Genomic DNA, 26,920 nt, shown 5'->3' with positions numbered 1-26,920 from the left:
CAAATGTAACAATTAAAAGGTTTTAATAATGTCTTAAAATTTTATTAAGCTCTCATCAAAAACTGTGTATCTTTGTCTATTTTTTTGTTATTTATTTTATATATATAAATAAAATAAATAAAAAACGTTATCCTAGCAGTACAATTATCAGGTTACTTTTAAATTATTGCACTAGTCATGACAAATTGAATTATATCGATTGGATTATTTTTATTTGAATAATTTTATTTTAAGATTAAACATTTTTATTATTATTTATTATTTATTTATTTTTTATTATTTATTCATTGAAGAGTTATAGCTGTTATAGAAATGATTGCTGGTAAACTATTAGTAACAAAAAAAAAACCCTCTTCAATGTCGCAATTAAATGTGATATGAATAAGCTTTTTATTATGGTTCTCCATGCTTTGAATTGTCGTCGAAAACGTTGTTGCACTGTTGAATGCAGCTTAGTAGGAACTAGAGTATACAAGAGTCGGGCGGCCGTGACTTTAAAATTCGCATCGTTTTATCGCACAATTGAGGAGCGCGTGTGCGTCATTTTTGTCATCCCCCAACCCCAAGAATATAGTTCTTTTTGCGTGCGCTCTTTGGCAAACTTTACATGCCAAACCGGTTGGACAATAGAATGAATGGATTACACGCAATAACAACAACAACAACAATAATAATAATAATAATAATAATAATGATAAAAGAAATGAGTGTTGGACGGCGGCGTGGCAAACAAAACTGGGAAGGTGTTAGAAGGCGGCAGCAGCAGAAGCAGAAGCAGAAGCATGCATACTACTTGGGAATTAGAAATCTAACAGAAAGGCGAAAACAAAAAAGCGCCAAGTGTCAAGTGTTGGCAGCAGCGGCAACAACAACAGCAACAGCAACAACGAACAGGCAGCGTCGTCAACAAAGCTTGCGACAGCTTGGACAGTGGCGGCGGCAACTACAGCGCTGGGCCGCCGCCGACGCCGCCGTCAGTCTTGATGATTTCGTGGAGCGATTAACACACACGCGTCGTTCAGAACACAAAAGATTCTGTTCGGTCCCAAGTCGCTCAAGGAGCAACGCTCGATCGCGATCCACACCCACACAAACAAACAAACAAACAAACCAGCCGAGAAACACATAACATACATACATATATGCAAATATATATGATATAAAAAAAATTAATTCGCGTGTTATTATTATTATTAATTTTTTTTTTGTTTGTTAATTTTGTTTATTGTTATTAATGACAAAGTGAGAGTGCCATACAAATGTAAATGACAGTACAAATAAGACCTAATTAAAAATAAATTATATACCAAATAAAAGAGCAAATTCAAGCGCTAATTTACACACTCATGTGTGTACATTTCTGTCCCGTGCACTGACCGAGATCTGTGACAACAACAACAACAACAACAGCAACAACAACAACTGCGGCATCCACACAGCTGCCAAAATGGACGCCGATGCGGAGGTGTGTACTAAAGAGAAAGAACGAAAAAACGCTAAATAAAAAAAATAATTTTACAAACGACAAAAACAAAAAGCAAAACAAATGATTTAAAGCATAACAAATTTTTTAATTTTGGGCACCAAACAGCCTATGTGTGTGTGTGCGTGTGTGTGTGTGCCCATTCAAATAGAAAAATTGTCTGTGCTTGCCCTCGATTTAGTTAAGTTAATTACGCCCACATAGTACGTATGTACATACAATATGTGAACTTATAATTATAAACTTAAAGCCACTTCGTTAGACACTGCCTGCGGATTTGAGGAATCTCTCTATAGCCATGTCATGCAGATACCAGCTATACATACAAACGTACATATATCATTCACTTTAGCATATTCAAGTGCAAAGTCAGCAAAAAAAAAAAAAAAATCTGTGCTAGCTTAACAAAATCAGCAACAACAACAGCATGAATAATAATAATAACAACCGGCCATGGAACGCCAGCTGTTACGCATGTCAACAGAGTTGGCGGCTTTAGGGGGATCTAAAAATTTCAAATATTGTCAGTCAAAATTACTATACACACGCTGCGAAACTTGCCTTGGAATTCCAATTCAAATTCTTTGGCTATAATATTATGCTACTGACATGCAAATTCGTACGAACAAATATCGTTATTATAAGAAACATTATCAATTCATTTAGAAAAGAATCTTCAAATGCAAGTATACTCGAACATAAGAAATACGGATTCAATCCACCACCAGAAAAGTATTACATTTATAATAATATATGTTCCTTCACCATATAAGTATTACTTTTATAATCTCAACCTATAAATATAATCTGCAAACATATAATATATATTTATGATCATACATATCCCATTTATGATTCTCCGCTGAAAATACATAGGATCCTCCACTTCTTATTACAGCGAATCTGATTTCAAAAATGTCTATAGTACTATATATTGACAACAATTTAATTATGAATAAAAAGTTACTTATGAAAATTCATATATATATTATATATATTCATTTATATCTATTGTATATATAGTTATCCCTTGCACATCATTACGATCATAATGAAACTGCACAGTATTGATTTTGAAAATTTATAACTTAATTTAATTATCAATTACATATGAACACAGATAAGACCTACATATGTATAGTATGCCTATGATTCTGCCTTGGAATAAAAAGTCAGTTGCCATAATACAATATTTCCAAATATATGTATGTTATAGTTCCTTTGAATATCTCTACTATCAGTGTAAACACATTACAAAAGAAAACAACATGATTTTGAAAAAAAATCTTACAATTCATAACTCGTTTTTCTTATCGATAATTTGTATAAAAAATTCTTGGGCCCAACCGTAGAATATTGTCATACATTGTCGTTCAAAATATAAAATATCGCTTAAATCGATTTATTATAGCTAATGATTACGAGAACCTCATATGTGATCCTCTGTTATACATACGACTGACTTGTTGTCAAAGCCAAATCCTTTTATCAGAATAGCAAAACAGTATTTTAGATTATTGGCATTATATATATCATATAACCAGTATATTGTTAACAATTTAAATATCGGTTCTATAACAGATACACTCTACTATTTATCAGGAACAACAACTTACTTATTAATTATTAATTGTACCAATAATATTTAATCATTAATATACACATAAAATACATATACATACATATATGATATTTAGGGGATCCTCACTTGTTGTCAAAACGAACCCTCATCCCAGGAAAACGAAAATGAGAATAAGAATTCTTTAAATATTGTTCTATTAGACACACATTCTATTTAAATTAAAAGCTTAAATAATTATTTACAATCAATATGTGTGTGAAAAGAGAAGAAGAAGAAGAATGCTCCTAGCATGAGTGTTTTATAACACTAATAACTGTCTAATAATAATAATGCTCTAAATATTGTGCCCATTCTCAAAGCTGTATTAACCAATATGAGTATTCTTCTTTCATACCCAAAATGATTTATTCGAGCAAGATATCAAGAGATCCAACTCAATCAAAACTTAGCGATACACGTTGAGACAATATATTTATACTAAAGGTGACTAAAATGTGTTTCTTAAGAAGGTTTTCTTTTTTTGTAGTCTACTGGAAACATCTCGATACCGTTTTGTTGCTTCACTAATTTTGTGTGCCAATAGAATCAATGGTGCTGTCTATTAATTGAGGTCCACAAAAAGACAACTACAAAAGGTATTGCGTCGTAACAGAAAATTGCACTGAACCTGTTCTGTGTTCAAAATAAAATTCTATTTCAGTTGAAATTCATTGCCCTTTACAAACTTTTTAGGCACTTGATGGGTCTTTTCTAAAGATGTGCCAAAAAGCTTCAAATTTTAGGTCTCTGATATGCTGTCCAACACAATAGGTCTCTATAAAGCTATGTTGCAATTTTCAGTTCGTAAGGCCTTTAAAAAAAAGTTTGCGTCAAGTTACAGACTTTTTGATTTTGGGAGACGTTTTAAAATAGCATTTCAAATAAATTGAAAAACATCAACGAAGACTACAAACAGTTTTGGCTTTCGTTCAAGTAGATACTTTTGAAAAACATTTAAAGTTGACATAAACCCATTGAAAAACCACACCCATGTCTGGTGCGTGGTGCACTCAATTTGAACAGAGAAACTTAAAGTGCATGGAAAATTCCCATTGAAAGACATTGAATGGGGCTTGAATAATGCAGCATCAATAGCTGGGATATACAATTCTTTCACAGTCACGACAAACTCGTATAACAAAACAAATTCTCAGCTGATGGCAACACTACTTATAAGCAGGGTCTGGAGGGCAACAACTATTGACTACAAGTATAGCCACTCGATATAGACTGTAATCAAAACTCTTCAATTTCCACTTCGGCACATCAGATACTTCACGCAACTCACGCAGTCATCAGTTGTCAAATGACGGCCATGTCAACAGCAATAATTCTAACGATTCATTTACTTTGCCTGCCTGCCGATAAGCCCAAGAACTAAAACTTTTTCTAGATGATGTAAACTAATACTCTTCCAGCAGCTCAGCTCATCAACCAAGCGGAGCGATGTACTTGTAAAAAATATTCCACTGGAAGAGAGTTACTAATCACGAGAGTGTTTTCCGCGGGGCATTTAATTCCATTTCGTCACACTATCGAAAGTCCCCCAAAGTTCGAGTACTCGTACCTATGCCGTCAGCTGTATGTTAAGTATATCACATGTTCCTCCTACTCCGGAGCTAATCTGAATGGGGGCCAAGAGAACTGATAGGCAATCTACGGAAACGAAACGTAAATTATTATACACATAAGCTGCATGTCAACTCAAAATGTATATTATCGATAATATATAGTTTAGTGTAATTCCTTAATTAAAGGAGAGTACGTGCGTATGAATGGTCGAAAATTTATGGTAGGCTTTCAAAAGTCCGGCCCAAATCTGTGACGGTCAGTCAGTAGACGATTGTGATACGTAATTGTTGACTTTGTACAGTGAATTCGTACGGGTTCAATGTCTCATTTCGAAAGCATCTGTGCTTTTGGAAGAAACAACAAAGAAGATATATATGCCTCTCGTTTCACTGTTTTATGACACTGATAAGTACTATGTTTTGTTTCCAAAAAGCTGTTGTGTTGCCTAAATAAGCGTATATTCAAGCATGTTTCCGTTTGCCGTGGCGGAATCAAATCCACGAATGAAAAAAAGCTCTTTCCGCTTTCATTTTTTGAGTTTTAAACGTTTACTATTTTTATAGTAGAATGAAAGGTAATTTTTGAAATTTCTCCCTGGCAATTGCTAACAAATTTGCATTTATATTTTGGCGGAATCAAATCCACGAATGAAAAAGAGCTCTTTCCGCTCAGTTTTAAACTTTTACTATTTTTATAGTAGAATGAAAGGTAATTTTTTAAATTCCTTCCTGACGATTGCTAACAAATTCATTTAGTTGTTGAAGACCAAATCCAACGAAGAAATATATGCCTTTCATCAATAAGTCTGTTATGATTCCAAAAAGTAGTATTTTGATTAAATGAAATCGCCAAATAAGGAAAGACTTTTCCACTTCCGTTTTTTCCGTTTGAAAATGCTTAGTGAAATGAAAAGTAATTTCAAATTTCATGTGCTGTTCGGATTCTGGAAACTGTTGAAGAAGACAAACAATACTCTCGTTTATTTTCTACATTTGGAAAACGAACTGAAAACCGAAAACTTTGACAGTTTTAGAACATTTATATTCTTATACCCAGCATTTATTTGTTATACTTTATTAAATAAATTATGGAACAATGTACTTTTTTAATGGCTAATGTTTTAAGGAACTTTTAACTTAAAGTGAGATCTTAAAAAAAAACTCCAATAGTAGTATTTTACTTTTAAAAAATGAAAAACAATTAAAAACTGGAATATTTCATAAAATATTTTTTATAATAATTATATAATTTTGACTAAACTAAAAACCTAGTGTGGTTTTTAACAAAGTAACTCATAAATAGAGCTTTGAAGTCCAGTTAAATTAAAAGACTTAAATAAACTAATGGGATTTATATGAATAGGTTTTCACACCAAAAAAATTATTTGTCAAGAAACTGTTTATTCAAAGCCAAAAACTAATACTTTCATCTTTCTTCATCTCATATTTTCGAGCAATAGCTTTGTATTTCAAAATTATTCAAAACTTTGTTCACTTCAAAGTTAATAAAGCAACTGTAGTGAAGAGCTTTCCAGTTAGCTGGGGTCCACTGTCTCTCAAATCGCTACACAATGCACGTGCAGGGTAGAAGTTCTGTTGTAATTGTTGCTGTTGCTCGACAAGCGCTTAGAAACATTATGCACTCAACTAATTATCTTTTCAGTACCAAGTATACTGTTTTTGTTTTAATCTTTATCTTTATCGGCATGGGACGAAAAAAGAAAAAAAGAAACAAAACAAAAACCAACAAACCAAATAGAAAACGTGTCCGGATTATAAAAGCGATTTACGTGCGCTTGGCAAAGAGGAGACGACACTAATAAATATACAATCAGTCAGATATGGGGCTAGACATGGACAGTTAAATGTCTCATGGCTGGTAAATAGTATTATAGAGCAATACTTACATACCTCGTTGCTATTATCAGCTCTAGAGCATTGCAAAAGCGCTCCAATTCACACTATTTGATATCATATCTATCTATATGAAATAGCTGTTCTAGGAACTATCGACCGATTTGAGAATAAATCTCCAATAACTTTTATGCTGTTTAAATTATCGCAAACAACAGTTAATTATTATTTAGTTTTAAATATAATTACTGCATATACCTAAAGATTTGTTTTCATTAATCTTTATTAATTAATTAATTTAGGTGTTACTAAAGGTATTACTAGATAATGCAATTAATTAATTCGGTATTTCTTCATAACGCATCAGAGTCAAATTCCATCACACTTGTCTCTAATATAGCTGATATAGAAGCTATATGTGTTTTAAAAAGCACCTCTGCCTGAATAAGTCCAAATTAAATTTCAATTATAATGATATGAATGTTTGAGTTCTGCTAAATTTATAAAGAAAAATATTTCATAACCTAAACTATATAACTAATATATCTCTTGAATTTCAAAGCTATCTCATGAATAAATGTTGCATTAATTAAAACTATTCAGATATAGTTTTCTGCAAACACCTTCATTAGGATTGTTTTTTTTCAATGCCTCTTAGTAAAAAAGCACAAACTTCTATGCAAAATATTTGTTTGTCTGACCACAGCTTAACAAGCGATTCATCGCTTTATTTAATGATTCATTTATTTAAAAATAAAATAGCAAATATTTTCAATTATATTTATATAAATATTTATGAAACAAATTGTCCGTCTGTTGGCCAGAAGAAATTCGATGCCTTCTCCTTACGATTATACTCTTTATAACTACTAGTATATTATTCGAGAAACAAGTTTTACTTTTCAAATATACCTATAGAATCTGAATCTGAATCTATTTGAATTGCTTGAAATGAATTGTGGAATTCAATATTGCAAGCGATACTATATGTTGCTGCTGAAGAAAATTTCTTGACGGCATTTTTTATTTCAAGTAGAGTAAAAAGAGAATAGAATTTTTTAAATGTTCTAAACAACAAATACAATTACGAATGCAAATTAGATTGAACGATTTTTTTCTGTTTTCCCCCACAAACAGTGTACTTATTATAATTATTATGACAGACTCTAGAATAATAAGCTTATCTATGTGCATTAATTACGAGGTGTTCAAATTGTTTTCACGGTTTTGGCATTGAAATTGAATATGAATATATATGCACTTATATATAGTATAGGAGATTTTAAAGGCCCATCCCATCAGCTTGAATCGAATCGAGTGAAAAATGCCTTTGCAGCGATTCGCAATCAAGCTTAATTTGGACAATGCATTTGTTATTTATACTATATATACACATACACATCTATATACATTTATATACTTATAATAACATAACAAGAGCAACTACAGTAACAAGAAGATCAGGCCGGAAGCATTGTGAAGCGTTCAAGTGTTATTGAGTTGATAACTTTGCCAAAAGTGAAATTATTGCTTAATTTCGAGCAATTAAAAATCATCAACTGGCACATTAAGCCGGAAACACACTGCTTTAATTGAGTATTAAGTGGGGGTTGATGGGTTGCTGGGTTGTGGAAAACTTTCCACTCTACATTTGAAAAATTGTCCAAAACATTGTCAATATATAGAGAACTGCTTTTTCATTCTATTGACATGCCGATGCCACCATAAAGCAACCGAAATCGGAAAGAAATACAGCACCGGAACACATGCAGCAAGCAGCTTTGCCATCAACGGGAAATGGAACGGAAGCTAGAGTGGCGAATGGAACGGAAATTGGAACAGCGCCTGAAACAGTGGCCGCAGCTGATGGGAAGGAGCCCAATGATAAGGAATATCATCCACCAACAAGGTACAAAAACCACAATATGATAAAGAAAATACTAAAAATTTTCACAACAATAACAACAACAAAAAAGATACTAACAAGGCCACAAATAACATGCAACAAACCACACCAACTAATCCACTTCAAAACTAACAATAACCTGCCCAAAACTAGGAGTAATTTATGGGCGCATCATGGATTTATATTCCCTTATATGGAGTCTTTCTTCATCTCAAATATGCAACAAACTACAGTGCATCCACTTAACAACTAAAACAACTCATCAGCAATACTAATCCTAGACCTAACTCTGAAAATGTGGCCCCTAAACAACACATATCCTAAAAAGTGCACGTTAAAATTTCAATGTTTCGACTAATTTCGATCGCTTTTCAAGTATTCCCACTCGTTCCACTGCGTCAAATATATAAAATTCCTCTTTATATTTCCTAAACTATCTGTTCAAATCTGCTCTCTTGAATCTGTTTTTCAAATATTTTTTCTTCGATATATAAAGACCTCTTTTTGGATAGAAAAAAACTAGAGGTATAATAACTAATAGAGAACAGGAAGATACAGAGATGAATAGAAACAAGTAATCTTGAGTTCCTTATTTTTAGATTGTTCTACCGGATACGGATAGTGTGGGAAAGAAAATGAAGATGAAGGAAAGAGTAGATCGATCGCTTTTCAAGTCTTCCCACTCGTTCCACTGCATCAAATACATAAAATTCCTCTTTATATTTCCTAAACTATCTCTTCAAATCTGCTCTCTCGAATCTGTTTTTCAAATATTTTTTTTCGATATATAACCTCCTCTTTGTAGAAAAAAAATTACTAATAAAGAACAGGAAGATGCAGAGATGAATAGAAACAATTAATCTTGAGTTGCTTATTTTAAGAACAAGTCTACCAGATGGAGATACTGTGGAAAAGAACAGGAAGATGAAGAAAAGAAAAGATCGATCGCTTTTCAAGTATTCCCACTCGTTCCACTGCATCAAATACATAAAATTCCTCTTTATATTTCCTAAACTATCTCTTCAAATCTGCTCTCTCGAATCTGTTTTTCAAATATTATTTTTCCATATATAAAGACCTATTTGTAGAAAAAAAATTACTAACAGAGAACAGGAATATGCAGAGATGAATTTCTATTCATCAAGTAAACTTGAGTTCCTTATTTTTAGAACAAGCCTACCAGATAGAGATAGTGTGGAAAAGAAAATGAAGATGAAGGGAAGAATAGATCGATCGCTTTTCAAGTATTCCCACTCGTTCCACTGCATCAAATACATAAAATTCCTCTTTATATTTCCTAAACTATCTGTTCAAATCTGCTCTCTTGAATCTGTTTCTCAAATATTTATTTTCGATATATAATTGTAGAAAAAAAATTACTAACAGAGAACAAACAGGAATATGCAGAGATGAATATAAACAAGTAAATTTGAGTTGCTTATTTTACGAACAAGTCTACCAGATGGAGATAGTGTGGAAAAGACCAGGAAGATGAAGAAAAGAATCGAAAATCAGATTTGAAAGGAGATCTTCAACTTTTTGGAGTGAGCTGCAAATTTGACTCGCTCCCGATCGACCATACAATTTGGGGGTCGCTTACAATAACTATATTAATCGGATTATAATGAAGCATTCGGATTATCTGATGCAGGATTCTATGAACAATACAAGTACTTTTGACGAACTTTTAAGAACTGTGATAGATATTTGCTATTTTAAATCGGTTCTTTTGAGCTGAGTGCTGGACTTTTAACAGAATACCTTTCGTCCTGCCTACTAACCACAAATTCTAACGCCAGTATCCACTTTATTGCCATTAATTTTGAAATTGTTGCCTAATCGCTCCTCTGACTTCAGCTATCTGGAGACAATTGTGCATTTGTTTAAGGGGAACATTGGACCTGGCCTCTTTGCCATGGGCGATGCCTTTAAGAATGGCGGTCTGATTGTCGCTCCAGTGTTGACCATTGCGATAGCAGTGGTTAGCATACATTGTCAGCATGTCCTCATTGCCTGCTCCAAGAAGATGAGAGATGTGAGAGGCGATGCTATTTGCTCGGACTATGCCGCAACCGTGGAGCAGTGTTTCGAGTATGGACCCGTCAAGCTGCGAAATTGGTCGCGGACCATGGGTCGCCTTGTCGATATCTTCATCTGTGTCACCCAACTGGGCTTCTGTTGCATCTACTTTGTGTTCATCAGCACCAATTTGCGGCAGGTGAGTGCTCCGGCGAGTTATTGACGAGAGACTACTACTCTACTTCTACCTCGTTATGCTCGTTTCGAAGATATTGCGGGCCTACGACATCAACATAGATGTGCATCTGGTTATGGTAATGGCATTTTTGCCTGTGCTCCTCTCCTCGCTTATTACGAATCTGAAGTGGTTGACGCCCGTCTCCTTCATCGCCAACATTTGCATGATTCTCGGCTTGGCCATCACGCTTTACTATGCGCTCCGCGACGGATTACCAGATGTTCGGGAACGCGCCCTTTACACAAATGGATCTCAGCTGGCTCTGTTCTTTGGTACAGCGATCTTCGCCTTTGAGGGCATTGCCTTGGTTCTGCCGCTGAAGAACGCTATGCGGAAACCGCGTCAATTCGAAAAAACCTTTGGTGTCCTTAATGTGGGCATGTTTCTGGTCACCATTATGTTCATGTTCGCCGGCTCTGTGGGCTATATGAAGTGGGGCGAGGATGTTGGTGGCAGCCTAACACTTAATCTGGGTGATACCATGTGAGCCGAAGTCTCTAATTTAAAACTGGAAATCAAACTAAAATGTGTGCTTTGGATGTGCAACTCAATTTTAAGGAGAATCAGAATGGAATATATACTAGAAGAGTTTGAAAAATAGTTGAAGAAATGTGATAGCATGGGGTAGTTGTTGTAAACCATCATGGGTTTTCCATGCAGCCAACTCGACAACTTATTCATATATAGTCCAAGCCACAGAAACTCGTACAGAAGAAACTGGATCGATGAAATTTCTCAGAATCATTAATTTATTGGAGACTAACAAATTCTTTAAACTTTTAGCCAGCTTACCAAGTTTAAGGTAATCTTTACTTATGTCGTTCAAGTCTTCTAGGTGAACGTTAAGTCTGAATGACTTGTGTATTAAAAATCGAGAGATACATAGAGAATTGTGACCTTCGCCAAATTATTAAAACAAATATGGTATATACGGTATATTACTTGTTCCAAGAATAACTTTTTCAATAAGATTTACATTTCAACTCAAAATATCTTTCATACCGTTGCTAAAATATGTTCTCCTGTAACACAAATTCTTGTTACAACTAATTACGAGAATAACATTTGAAAGTTGAAAGCTAGCGCAAAAGAGCGTTCACCTTTGATTTTGGTTTGATTCTCCAGTTTGAAAAGATTATAAAATATGCTATAACACCAATTTATCATACAGCCTAGCGCAGTCGGTTAAACTTATGGTGTCCATGGGTGTTCTACTGGGCTATCCGCTGCAATTCTTCGTAGCCATTCAAATAATGTGGCCCAGTGCGAAGCAGTTCTGTCGTCTTGAAGGGCGCTCTCTAAGCGGGGAGCTGGGTTTTCGTACGCTTCTCGTCATTTTAACGTGTAAGTACATCGTTTGAACTCTGATATTTTGGGAACTAGCTGCTTATTTACACACACACACACACACACACAAACAGTGGCCATAGCCGAGCTCGTGCCAGCACTTGGACTCTTCATCTCATTGATCGGCGCTCTGTGCTCCACGGCTCTGGCGCTTGTTTTTCCGCCCGTTATTGAGCTGATCGCACGAAGCGAACCGAATAAGGGACCCGGAGTTTGGCTCTTTGCCAAGAACCTGGTCATATTGTTGCTGGCACTACTGGGCTTCTTCACCGGCTCCTATGAAAGCCTGAGGCAAATCTTCAAGCACTTCGGAGAGGAGGAACTACACTGATTGGCATTGAATATGCGGGAAGTTGGTGCTCGAATAGCAAACAGCAAATAAATCTGCATAATTAATTTAAGTGTTTATTTTTATACAATTAAACTAGCCTCTAAGCCACAATTCATCAGATTGCAAATCATCATCTTCAATATTATATTGTTTCCTTATTAATCCAAAAAAAAAAAAAAGAAAAAACGAACAAACCTTAAAGCAAACCCTTAAGATAGCCATGTACTTTTACGTTTGAGTTATTTTATTGTAGCTCTGATTACATTTCTCTTCAATTTTCATTAAGCATAATAAATTTGGTTGGATGTCCTTGGTATTCAACCAAGTCTCGTGCCAAACGCATTGTGTTTTTATCTTTATTTGTGAGCGTAAAATCAAAAATACTGCGAATAGTTTAATCTATCTGACAAAGCATTATCAGGTGGCCATGATATTATCGGCTGACGTAGGTGAGTCGTATATTGATTTAAAATCTGGAATTGAACAATAAAATTGGCTGCCAAGTTTGTCAACAAAAAATGGTATCGTAAGTTAGTTTCGCAGAAAGAATGAAATTTTGTTAATGTGTTGATTTATATCCATGGAAAAGCAATGATGCAAAAGCTCAAGCAAAAAGAGAAAAGAAATACTTCAAAACAAAAATCGAATCTACAATATTTCAACTCTTTTGGGAAAGTGGTTGAAATTAATGAGCCAGCCTTCACTTGAATCCAACCCAACCCAACCCAAAAAAGTGCAATGTCAGTTTATTTAGAAGAAAGAACATTTCTTTGTTTATGATTTCCTTTCTTATAAGCTGATTTTGTAATATAAGACATAGTTTCTCTTTTTAATGCTTATTTTGTTTAAATAGTCTATAAAAGTATTTACATTTTGTAAATCATCTTGACACTCGGAACTACGAAAAAAACCCAGGTAATTAAAAAAAATAATGAATTTTTGCTCTGCATGCATATTTTTACAGTTGATAGCTTCGGGCTTTGAATTTAAGTTTGGGGTCTGCTTTTCCGAATTATTTCTGATATCAACTCGCTTACTAGCAAGATGATGTTATCAACCACTTTCTTCTGCACATCAAATTATATTTTATCGACACAAATATTCGAGTATATATGTTTTTGAGCAATTTTTACTGTACTTAAGATATTAAAGCGCATGCAATGATATTAGCAATCACTTTCTTCTATGATTTGAAAATATTGCTGGATCTTCATCTTTGACAGCTCCAGTTCTTAGCAACTTTTGGGCCATTTTTGTTTTCAAATTACAAGTGAGATGATGTTCCAAATCACTTTCTTTAATATTTTTTCACCTTCAAATCATCTTCAAATAATTAAACTGATAGACTCCAGATTTGGCAATTAAATAAAAATTGCAGTTTCAAAACTTGCAAAAAAAAAATGAAAGCTAACAAGAATTTGTTATTATTATAAGGTTGGTGAAGAACGAGTGCCACTTGAGGACTTTCACTTTGCTTTAGTATCCTATATATATCGAAATTGGCAAGATTATGCAGTCTGCTTAATTGCTTCACTTTCTTCGATTTTCTAGCTTTGTATTAAAATTGTAATTTGTCCCATTGTACAATATTAAAGCGAATATGCTGCAACACACGCAGCACCTTCCTATACGTACATTGTACGACCCTTGAATTGAATAACCCAAATGGTCTGACCAAACAAGTTTCGAGCGCGTTGCTCACCTAAGAGCGATAAACCAACTTGTTGCGTGTCTTTTTTAATAGTTGCTTCCACGCAAAGAGCTGAGCATTAGAAATCGCAAATTTTCAAGGCCATCACACATGCTTAATTGGCTCGACAAACATGTGACATCGAGGGTTGTTAACACTACGTATAGTATTATTGAAAAGTTCGAAAGAATTGCCTATTTTTAAATGCTTTACATAACTTTCCACTGCTAACAATCATCATAAAACTATGGAAAATTCACAATAAGCAATCCATAAATTGCCTTTCAAGAAAAATAAAACATTTTATAATCAACAGACTCTAATCAGAGATAATTATTTTTTTGTAAAATGGGTTATGGTGAAAATTTGCCTAATTTCTCTATAATTGTTTAGCGGGTGATATTTCGTGATGTGCTGCTATAAGTGGCCATAAATGTTTAATCTTGCATTAAATGAGTATGACTGATAAATCCGATTATTTAAGAAAGATTTCTTTGATATTCTTAAACCTTTAGCATCGAAAACTAATTATTATATCTGGATAGCAGGGCTTGTACAAAATCGAATAAAAAATGTATGTATAAAAACTAAAAATGTAAAAATAAACTGTAACTTAATAATATTTGTTTATTCTGTTTCAGGTAAGGCTGAAGTTTCAATTTCTTATTCCTCAATATAAGTAGTTGGGCTTTGCAGCGGCAACCCACCTTCAGGAAAGTGATACGACGTCCTTAGTAGTTGCTTCATTCTTTTCTATTTTATATACAAGTATTATTCCCCTTCTTCACTATCAGAGTAACTACCGATAATTTTGCAAACAACTAGTATTTATGTGTCACGAGGACAATGGCATGACAAAAAGGAAACATTCGTCCGTTCCGCCAAGCAGTTTGTCCTCAACTTGTCAACAATATGCTAAACTCGTTTTCCATTTCACCAAATCGTCCATCACAAAACATTATTAACTTATGCTTATATTTTTCTCATCTGTGGTCGTTACACTTAATTTAAACTTTCTTTTTAAATAAACAGTGCTTTTTTGATGTATAGTGTGGGTTTATACATTTTTTAGCTACAATTTGACCCCAATTGCGGGTTGAATTTGCCGAAACCACTTCTTTATTCATTTAATTCAATTCATTTCAAACTATCCGCCCTTCTGATTGGCTTAGGATTTTATAAAGGACATACAAACAAACAGACAGGGTATGCTTTATATATATGCCATTAAATAGAAATATATTGTTGTCCGATATTTAATGTATGTGCTGAGTTAAGTAAAACGACTCGTTGTACTGTTTCAGTTCAATGGCTAAGAAGTGAGTGGTTGTAATTGTTTCTTCGTGTATAGGAAATAGTTCGGAAATATAAATTATTTATTATTATTAATATGTAAATATAAAAACAATTATATACGCAAATTAAAAAGCAGGGGGAAACTAGAGGATATAAGTACTTAGAAACAAAGGAAAACAACAAAGTTGACATTTTCGAACTACAGTCGAGCTCAGTCAGAGTTTCTCACGTCGTTTATTCCTGCATTCGAGACACTATAGTACAACCGTAGTTGCCGATTTTGTGCTGTCGAATTGCTGTTAAAAGAACCTTCACCTTGGCAGGCTTACCAACGAGCCCACTAAGCCATATCTAACATAGAAATTTAATCTTATCCAAATCAAATTGAATCAATCTAATCTAAACCATTCTGCCTTTGCAATTAATTGGCCTTCAACTTTAGCCGCTCACTCCTCAATGATCTATAAATAGCTGTTGTAAATGCCAATGCAATATATGTACATATATATTATTTATATATATATATATATATATATATATATATATATATATATATATATATATATACTATGTATCTCTGTATATGTATGTACTTGTATGTATATGGAGAGAGGGGAGCAACTTCCGTTATGCATGCCACAGAAAGTAATGAAAACAATAATAACAACAACAACAACAACATTTGATCGCTTATATAATCCAATTGTTCAATTCCGTAAACAAATGCAACAAAGTGTATCGATCCAATCGATGCGAAATGCAATGCATCGTCCAGCATCTGTCCAGTCTTAGGTGCAGCATCGATCGATTCATGATCATCAGATCGATCTGTCGCTATCTATTTGTTGGGTGTGCATTGATTGGCTGTTAAAGATTTTTATGCAATTGCATTTTACAATTAATTTAAGTGGCGCTAACAAAAAAAAAAAACAAAATACAAACACAAATATAAATATAAATAACAACAATAGCCGCAAAACAAACAAGAAAATGCCAATCAATGCGGTAAATTTCCATGCGTTCCATTGCGGTTTGTTATGGTATTTCATTGCGGTGCATGGCTTGTGCAGCTGTGGGTGGGTGTGGGGGGAGGGGAGGGGAGGGGGGGAAGGTTGCCGAACCAGTACAGTAAACACGAACTTGCTGCGCTTTAAAATTCAATTTTTTTTTTTCTTCGGACCAAGCAACAATAATTACGAGCAAGAATTTAATTTTATTCAATTGGCAGTCTGTCGACTTCAAGCACGTGCCGTATATGTATGTGGGAACATATCGTCGATCGCCCCATACATATATAAATATATACAGGGTGCGCCATCTTTTATGTCGGTATGTAGATATTGAATAACTTTGTCATTAGCGAACCGATTGACTTGAGTAGACCAGTGTTGAAAACCTCAGCTCGAGAAATTGTACAGAACCAAATTAAATAAAAATATCTCATACTTGAAAATCGGTTGTTTATTTTCAAAGATATTCAATGTTTACATACCGGCATAAAAGATGGCGCACCCTGTACTATATCGGTGAATATACTTGTATGTATTAGTGTGTTTGTGAGAGCGCACATATTACACATACGCCACATTGTGCAGCTGTACAAAATTTAAAGCGGCTCGACTCACATCCTTGAACTTGAGCTGCAATGCTGTTGTTGTTATTGTTGTTGTTGCCAATTTCACTGGCAATGCCAATAATAATAGCAACAAAAAGAACAACAACAACAATTAGCAGCAGCAGCAGCATCACTAAACGTCGAACGATGCACGAGCTTTTGCTGAACACTAAAAACCACTTCCTTCCGCTTACGTGAAGTTTGTGCCAGTTTTGAATTTTACAATTGTTGCTATTTGAAAAGCCAACTTACGGACAAACGAACTGATTGATTGAATAAATGAGCACCTGAGCAAGCGAATGATTTATGCCACTGTTATGCGTTTCATTCCAAAATGCTTCACAAATGCTTCGAGGCGTGCTTAAGTTAGTTTTTAGCTTCGATTTAGTCAGCCTCATTGCATAATTTTGTGTTCTTTTTTGCCACTCAACGCTTAACAAAATACGACGTGATGCAGAGTTTAATAATATATTTAAATAATATGTGACATTTCTGTGCTCATTTATTGTGCAAAAAATTGCTGTAAGACCCATAATTTCATGTTAGGACTGCGTCTCCAGCTGCAAGTCTGTCTACCTGTCTACAGGAAAACCTTGTTTCCGGAAGTCCTTTTAAATATGTATATAGCAAGCAAGGAAGCCGGCGAGTTCTATAATTACAAATACAACAAATAAAATGTACAAAAAGAAAGCAAAAATGGAACGATGTGTAGATAAATCGATTTGCTCGAATTTTTCGCAGCTGCTCATTAGCGGACGAAATTAATTCAAAATAAAAGTCGGGTTGAAATAATTATGAATTTATTTATCGTTTTGTATATTTTCCAATGCATTTTTTTGAAAGCAACTCACATTTTTAGAGCTAGCATTTCTACTATTAACTTGTTAACTTGTTAACTCGTGCTTCATTTTATAGGTAAAGCAAACCTGTATGTGTATATTATACTCGTTTCCATTCTGTATATAGAAAACATGTAGAATATTAGCTTATGTAAGACCGATTTTTGAATACACTGTTCCCACCCTTTCCTTAATTAGAGAAGAGTCTTTGCTGTACAAATCATTTTTATAGCCGTTATTTGATATCGAGCATGGTTTTGATAAAACTTAACGTTACTATATGATATAGTTATCAGATTTTAATGAAACATCAGAATATTATGAAACAAAATGTGGCCAACTCATAAAGTAATTAAGTTATTAGAACTATTTAAAATAAATTAGAGTCGCTCCCTTATCATCTTCACATCAAAACCTTTGCTTAGAGTTGAATGTGAAGTTTATTTGATTGCCGAGGCTATAATAATATTTTCTATTAGCTATTTCTGAGCGTTGTAGAAAATCTAGAACAAATCGACTTTAAACAATCGGTTCAATTAACATTTTCCTAAATATATATCTCTCGAGCATCACTTAACAAATTATCTTAAAGCTCATATATTGATTATGAAATCCGAAATCATTTTGTTCCCCCACAAAGATCTAACAAAGATTTTCATAAATTACCTTTCTAGATTTGTCAAACATATAAATATATACTTAATATGTGGAGAGATAAGTGCACAAGGAAAAATTAAAATATATAGCGTTTATACAAGTATGCCGGGAACAACGCCAATAAACGTAATAGTCAATAAATATTTTCTGTCTGTAAACACAAAAAATTTTCCACAAAACTTGTTTACCATTTGGATACTCATACAACAAAAGATATGATATCGATTGGCTTATAAAGGTGCTTATCTACAAATAAACCTTCTAAATTGCTTCTGAGCACGTTTCAATGTTCATGAAAATAGTTATAATATTTATGAATTTATTTTATTATTTTTCAAATCGGTACTTACATATATAATTTATAATATACATACACAGCAAATGAGCCATTATAGTGAATCTGTAAGTGGGAATCTTTAAAGGTTTGTCACGCATCTGTAACTGACAGCTGCATTTCGTTCCCCTCTAATTATAAAAACTTTTTAGCTAACCAGCTAACTGACTGGCCAAGAAGCTGGGCCAAAAAGCCGATTCGAATAGTTTTCGCAAGCTGCGGGCTCTTCCAGATAAGACCAATTAAGCCAGACCAATCAGAATACTTCTAGTGCAGGCAATTAAAAATGCATTCCGAATCGACTATATAGTACATAGACCAAAAAAAAAAAAAACAAGACAGAACCGGAACGCTGCAGTTGAGTGCAGTCGACTCATGTGTACTCTCCCTCCAGGTTGCCGCCAGAGTTTGTAGAAATTTTAAATAGACAACAGATTTGTGATCGATAACAATCTAGATTAAACTGGATATATTTGATAGACAATAGATTAATTAAAGCTGTCTAACAACAATGTTAAGAATCGTTGAAATGATTGTTATTTATTTGAAATATTTGCAACAATTGCAATATTTCTCATCTGGTCTTTGTGAATATTAATACGTTTTCAAATGAAATCTTATTTTACTTATTAAAATAAATAAACTGAAATAAACTGAATACAAAATACAACATTTTAAGAATCAACTTTCCGTTTAATAAAAAAAGAAACTCAAATACTTTTTAAAACTTATTTCTTTTAAATTTCAAAAGTGTAATATCTTTCATCCAATGTTTGCGATTATTAATCCGTTTTTCGCTTAGATTTAATACTTTTGCTATTAAATTAGCTGAATAAAATTAAGTTATTTGAAGGGCAAAAGCTGCAACTTTTTTTTATCAAATAAATGGACTTGAAATAAATAATTTTGAACACTAATTTCATATTCTTTATCATTAAAAGTTGAAGTTTACAGAAATATACTTTTTACAATGTCAACTCATTTCCGTTTAATTTTAATAATGATATTTAAAATAAAATTGTTTCACTAATACAACAGAATTTCAATATTTTCAAATTTCCTTAAATGTTTGGATGCAAAATAATATTTAGATTATTTTAAGCTCCCCACCTTTTTTGACATCATATGAAGAATATTTTATTATTAAATATTGTGAATAAATTAAGCTTAAAATCATTTTCATTTTTAAACTGCAATACCTAAAATTAAACAATTTTTTTTTCAAAACATAAACTTTATCTGTAGAAAAATATTTCAACTCAGAAACCCAACTCTAATATTTATATGCATGCAAAAATGCACCCTTAAGCTGCTTCAGGATTCAACATCGTGGCGATGGAAATATTTATAAAGACGCCAATCAAAATTCAGTGGTCCTCATAAAACATGTAGTAATACTGTCCCATTAAGAAATAATATTGAGTCTGCAGCTGCCATAAATGCCCAGATCTAGGCGATCATACAGACAGACAGACGAGTGTACTAATGCAGGGACAAGGAAAATTATTATAGATATGCCAAATCAAGATGCAGCTATATATGCACATAATTATAGAGCCTTGTTAGTTTCCCACTCGATTCTGAACAATTCTGTATATTTTCCCTATGCAGCATACATAGCCGCATAGCTAATACCTCCCCTTTCACCATCAAGAGTGCAGGGTGTGGCTGTGCAAAACTTTTCTTTTGTACAATTATATTAACATACTCTAGACAGTTAGGTATAGGTACACTGAACATACATAGGTACAATACATATGTATGTATGTGTGTGTATTTACTTACGTATACATATAGTGCATTTCTGCGACACACACATACACACGCACAGGCACAGGCAGAGAGAGCTGCGCAGTTGGCGTCGACGTCAAAGCTTACCGTTGGGCCCGAGCCCAAACGTGTGGTTGTTTTGTTGGCCGCTTCAAAATATTGAGTCTGAGTCTGGCTTGAGTTCTTGACGCGCACGGTCGGTCGGTCATATGCGCGCGCGCAGCTTTCAAAAACGTTTATTCAAATAAGTATTGCAGTTGTTTCTTTGTCGTAACATTAACATCGCGTTAAAGTTAATTACAGAATTGTGTACATTTTGCATTATTGCTGGAGTTATTTTTTACCTTTTTTTGTTGCTGTTGTTGTTGTTTTTGTGTTGGTATTGTTTCATTGTTAATTATCCTCTTTCGACCCTATTTTTGGAAAACTTCATAAAAGGTGCGAATTTATTTAACAGCCCTCCAAATGTTAAATGGGAACTGAACAGCTGTTTGGTCAGCGTTTATCTGCAAATTGTTTAACATGTGTCACAAAATGTTTCACCATATATACATATGTTATATATGTATATATGCCCTACCAGTAATGAGCATAAAATTTTATCACCACTCGCAAAATAATTGTCGTATTAGTGCATGTGATTGAACAAAATCAACGATTTTTATTGCTCGCTCTATGTTAGCGGGCAACAACAGTGCCATAAACAGTTAACAGCCACTTAACAGTGGCCATTTGGCGCGCTTCAATATCAAATGCCCCCCCCCCCCCCTCCCCAACTCTATACAATAGCTTCAACTTTAACCTTGAAAATTGCAAAATAGAGGCAGGGAATATTTAAAATAAGCGATTGAAGTAACTTACAGTGCTAATTGAAAACGTGCGAATCTCATTAATTAAATAATTGAGAAAAAACAAAATACGCTAAGATATGTTATTTACAAAACAAAAAATGCTTACGTACATACATACATAATATGTGTATATTTAAATACATACATACATACATACATACACACATACATACATACATATATATGCATAAATAAGTCGACTGCAATTATTTCAGTTAGACTGCAGACTTGCTGTCGAGGGAGAAAATAAAAACGAGTTTATCTCGACAAAAAAAAGGTTATATTGAATTTAAATCCAAGATTTCATCTGCATAATACACTGAATTATTGATATTATCGAGGCGTGAATGAGCGACGATTGAGAAAACGCAAACAAGGTTTCAAGCAATAAAGAACTTGTACAGTTATTTATTAGAACACTGCTATACTTCTAAAACACTTTAACTCGTCGTAGATCGATCTTTTTCTGCAGCTGCTATATTGTTAAACCTTGAAAATCGAGTTAATAGAACTCTTCCCTGTCCATTCAGTAGTGCCTATGAGACATATAGTATAGGTATATCTTATAGTAATAATATGAAGTCTTCAGCTGCTACAAGTTCTAAGAATGTTGCGATCATACAGGCAAACAGTCATACAAAACAACAGACAAGGAAAAGTGGTATTTATTGGTAGATTCTGCTTTATTTGTAACACCCATTATAACCCTATTTTGGCACTAATTCGAAGTATGAAGCTAGAGACTGCATATTTTTCATGACTGTTAAAGTAGAATTTTGCAAAAAAAAAAAAATTTTAATTAATTTACGATCACCTCCATAGAACTGCCGAACGGTTGTAATACTATTATTATATTTTAGTACAATTGATTTAAATTTCTTTGTAAGATACTTTATTTTATTCTTGATAAAAGAATTATTAAACAGACTCTGCTGTTTTAATCCCCACAGTTTAATTAACTTAGTCATCTTTATTTTATTCTTTTGGAACATTGACTTATAGTAAAAAATTTCTTCTTCTGAAGACTCATATATTTTATAATTTAAAGACTCAACTTTATAAGGTAATAAGACGGGGTTCTAAACAGTTTTTGAATAACATCAACATCAACACTCAAGCATTGCTACTATATACTTTTGACTACTATATTGGACACTTTTTTTACATACGATGACTAACCTTTCCATATTCACACTTTATCTTTGTATTCATGATTATAGTAACACATACGTTGCAAGCTGGTCACTGTTTCCCACACGTTTTCACATTCAATTAGCTGACTTGGAGTGCAACAAACAATTCTATATGTATCTTGGAAGTCGGGATTTAAAATCGCAATACACTTTGTAAATGCTTAACACGAAAGAATTTAACCTGTGCCATTTCTTAAATCATCTATTTATGCAATATTAAATCCTATTAATATTAGTCAATGTTAAAAGAAAATTAAAAAATATTAACGTTATTTTAAATTAATCTGTTTAAATAACTTTAAAATCGAGTACAGAAAAGAAGGCAAGAAAAATACAGAAATAAATTTAAGACTTATTTACTAATGGCTCCATTACACTACACTAACAGCTAAATAAAAAGGTCCATTTTGAAAACAATTTTTATAAGAAGCTTAAGAATATATGTATACACATAGTACACACATATGTATTTCTTTCTAGCTAGGATCATAGGTTATGTCAGCTGCCCAGCTAAGGGTTAAGGGTTAACAGTGCTTAAAGCTAAGTACAGAAAGATGCTCGCACTCTGTCCCCTCTCAGCCAACGTTTCAGAGACAACTACCGTTACTTAATCTTTTTGCTCCTCTCTTGTGGCTTTGCTTTTTACATTCAAGTCACATGCATTTCACAAGCCGGCAACCTAAGAAGCAGAAAGAACAAATAAAATATAATAATTATACTAAATGCAGAAACTAAACATTTTTGCCCCAAGCCACAATTTAAAGTTGAAACTAATTGAAAATTTCGAACGATTCGCAGCAACACAAACAACAAAAGCAACTGGAAGCTGGCAACGAAATGGGTAAAACGTTGGAGATAACCAAACCCTCCTCCACTCAAAATGGGAGTCCGAGCGCACAGCCGTCTGAGAAAAATATGGACCTGGAGAGCAGTACGGCGGTCGGAAAGAAGCGACATGCGACCACTAATTTGGAAGCGGCCACACATCTGTTTAAGGGTAGTGTGGGTGCCGGCCTCTTCGCCATGGGCGATTGCTTCAAGAATGGCGGCCTTGTCGGAGCCACAATAATGATGCCCATCATTGCCGTTATGTGCGTGCATTGCGAGCGAATGCTGATCCGCGGCTCAATGCTGGCCGTTGAGAAGACCCCAGGCGCCGTTTTCTACGATTATCCCGAAACGGTGGAGAAGTGCTTCGAGTATGGGCCCCGGCCCCTGCGTCGCATGTCCCGCGCCATGAAACTCATTGTCGAAATGTTTCTCTGTGTGACGCAATTCGGATTCTGTGCCATATACTTTGTCTTTATCACCGAGAATCTGTATCAGGTTAGTGTACATAAATATGCAAAAGAATCCTCTCTCTCTCTCTCTCTTTCTCTCTTTTTCTCATACAAAAAGCCAATCATTCTTTATTTGTTTACCCAAATACAAAATTGCAAGGGCGTAGGCAGGGGGGGGGGGGTGGCAAAAATATAAAGTCGACCCACACGTTCATTATTATGACTTATTATTCCGCCTTAAAATGGAACTGAGATGGATTTGTTGAAGTTTTTCCATTTTTTAAATGCATCGTGCATTATTTAATCAAAATTTTAATTCTTTATATATATATATACTATATTATAGCTGCCATATGAACCTCTGGCCGCTTTTGTAATAACTTCTATGTTTTAAAAACTATCTGAACTAAATTTAAAACGAGGTAGTTTTTTACCAATGAGGCCCGAATTTGAACCGAATCTGGCATATGAACTATCCACCAATAGCTTCTTTGTTTTTCGTTATTTTCCAACCAAACCTGATATGAAGTATTTATACTTATAATTGGATTTGTTTTATAGCTGCCATAGAAACTATCTACCGTTTTTGTAATAACTTCAATGTTTTAATTAAATTTAATGTGTGTTGATTTTATATATTGTTTTAAAATATACTTCAGTTTCAATGAAATCGAGCTATTATAAAGCTTCCATAGCAGCGATCGGTCAATTATTCAAAAACTTCCGTCTTTTAACGCGACTAAATATGATACGTTATGGCTTAGTTTAAAAGAAAAGGTAACGAAAAGATAAGGTTCTATATAAAATTTAACTTGTATTGCGTTTCTCGACGTTTTGTTTTCCTTGTTTTCTTTAAAAACAGTATGCATGTTTTTTTTCACGGACTTGATTAAGACACACATTAAATTGTTTTTTTTTTTAATTTTAGCTTTAAAAAAAATACGATGTTACTGTGAAAAGTTCGGGGAAAACCATTTTGGGATCCTTTTAATGCATTACTTGTTTAATAATTAAATTCGATTCTAGAATAAATTGACTTCATTTTATAGAAACTTTGAAATATTTCCATAAACTCTTCAAGTATGTACTGTTTATGGAACGGACTTACGGAGATTTATCTTTTCTTTGGCGTTTACTCCTCAGGTGCTGCAGCAGAACGGCATCGATATAAGCATGAGTATGGTAATGCTTATAACTCTATTGCCCGCGATGATACCCTCGCTGATGACCAATCTGAAGTATATATCGCCCGTGTCCCTGCTGGCGAATGTTGCGCTGCTGTTTGGTCTGATTGCGACGCTGACCATTTCATTCCAGGAGGGTCCGATGCCGTCTATTTCGGAACGCCATCTCTTCACCTCAGGTGCACAGTTGTCTCTGTTCTTTGGCACGGCGCTCTTCTCATACGAGGGCATTGCTCTGATCCTGCCGTTACGCAATTCTATGCGAGAGCCTGAGCAGTTCAGCAGCCGATGGGGCGTCCTCAATCTAACAATGGTCTTCATTACGGGCCTCTTCATTTTCACCGGATTCGTCAGCTATATGCGTTGGGGTGAACTCGTAGAGGGCAGCATAACGCTAAATCTGAATGTGGAGGATGTGTGAGTAGAATATTTTTCTTTAAACAAAAAGAAGCCTATTCAAAAACCCTTAAAATATGTATTTTAAATTCCAATTTGTTTAATTTAAACATTTAACAAACTACTAATGTGCTGCTTTTGAGCTCCACATTTTTCTAATGTCCGATTACTTATGTTTTTTTGAAATTCTAGATTAAAGTTTCGTCATAAACTTTCCATACTTTTCACATTTCACAAAGTTTTTCGAACATAATTGAATTTTTATTTGCAATCTTCAATATTTTTAAACTATCGAGCAAAATGTTTCTTAAAAGCGCATGAAAGGTAACTTGAAATTCCTTCTTCTTAATATGCTTTAAAGGTCATTTTATTAAATGTTATAATATTTTATATTTGTAATTTTTTTTTATTTGTAATTTGTTTATAATTGCACGAAATTTAATTTAAAATAAATTTTTAATCTATAAAAAGCCGCGAAAGAATATTTTCCGTTTATCAAATTTATTTATTTATTTTAACTTTCAAAAAATTGACAAATAGACTGATTTGTTTTGAACGGATTTTTTGTAATTTACATTTAGTTTATTGTTTTTTATTTTTGCTAATCCATGCACTTTCTTCCACATTATTTTCTAGTATGTCTCAGGTGGTGAAGATTGTGGCCGCCTTGGGCGTATTCTTTGGCTATCCTATTCAGTTTTTTGTGATGATAAAAATCCTGTGGCCGCCTGTAAAGCGCTCGTACAGCTGCGCTCAGAAATATCCCATCACATTGCAGGTGATTTTGCGCTTCATTATGATTATGATGACATGTAAGTGAAGAGAGAGAGGAAGTTCTATATGCACACCCATCTAATATATACTTTCTTGATTCAATAGTCTGCGTGGCGTTGGTTGTTCCTAAGCTGAATCTGTTCATCTCTCTCATTGGGGCGCTGTGCTCTACATCGCTGGCCTTTGTCGTACCGGTTATTATTGATTTTGTGACTCGCACTCAAGTTCCTAAGGGTCTCGGAACCTGGACGTATTTAAAGAATTTGGTTATTTTAATTGTGGCACTGCTGGGCATTGTCACGGGCACATATCAAAGTATTGTAGAAATTGTAAGAGAATTCGAGATATAAATAGGCTCAGGAGCTCAAGAGTGATTGCCAAGTACTTTGTAAATATTCTGTAATCATGTGAATGCGTTGTAACGTTATTATTATTTCACTGTAGCATAAGTTTAATCGATATACCTTTATTATTATTATTACTATTTTTGCAATTCCATTTTTTTTCTGTTGATATTTTTAGTGTACTTACTGTTGTATGTGGCACATGCCTAAAATGTAATTCGCTTGATAGAAAACAAACAACAAAGATCCAATACAAGAGAATTTTAATAAATGATTATATATATAAATAGCTGCTAAGTTCTTTGAAATTCAAAAATAAAACGCCAA

The 26,920-nt window shown here is 33.9% G+C and overlaps 2 protein-coding genes across 3 annotated transcripts; both read left to right on the top strand.

Moving 5' to 3' along the window:
* Positions 1-1,333: 1,333 nt before the first annotated feature.
* LOC115627270 (proton-coupled amino acid transporter 1) lies at positions 1,334-12,576 on the top strand. Its single transcript, XM_030522899.1, has 6 exons — positions 1,334-1,465; positions 8,260-8,438; positions 10,293-10,653; positions 10,724-11,175; positions 11,864-12,036; positions 12,114-12,576. The coding sequence occupies exons 1-6, from the start codon at positions 1,448-1,450 to the stop codon at positions 12,368-12,370; spliced, it is 1,440 nt and encodes a 479-aa protein (XP_030378759.1). The 5' UTR covers positions 1,334-1,447; the 3' UTR covers positions 12,371-12,576.
* Positions 1,339-26,708, top strand: LOC115627271 (proton-coupled amino acid transporter-like protein CG1139). Of its 2 annotated transcripts, none has more exons than XM_030522900.1 (5): positions 1,339-1,465; positions 23,414-23,941; positions 25,039-25,496; positions 26,112-26,287; positions 26,355-26,708. In XM_030522900.1, exons 1-5 carry the CDS (start codon positions 1,448-1,450, stop codon positions 26,597-26,599), a joined length of 1,425 nt encoding a protein of 474 aa, XP_030378760.1. In that variant the 5' UTR covers positions 1,339-1,447; the 3' UTR covers positions 26,600-26,708. The 2 variants fall into 2 exon arrangements, with proteins under 2 accessions (XP_030378760.1, XP_030378761.1); XM_030522901.1 differs by lacking the exon at positions 1,339-1,465 and adding an exon at positions 20,770-21,009.
* Positions 26,709-26,920: the final 212 nt, after the last annotated feature.

Source organism: Scaptodrosophila lebanonensis, unplaced genomic scaffold (assembly GCF_003285725.1).
Source record: "Scaptodrosophila lebanonensis strain 11010-0011.00,11010-0021.00 unplaced genomic scaffold, SlebRS2 tig00000092-arrow-pilon, whole genome shotgun sequence".
Lineage (NCBI taxonomy): Eukaryota > Metazoa > Arthropoda > Insecta > Diptera > Drosophilidae > Scaptodrosophila > Scaptodrosophila lebanonensis.
This window is presented reverse-complemented; position numbering and strand designations above follow the sequence as displayed.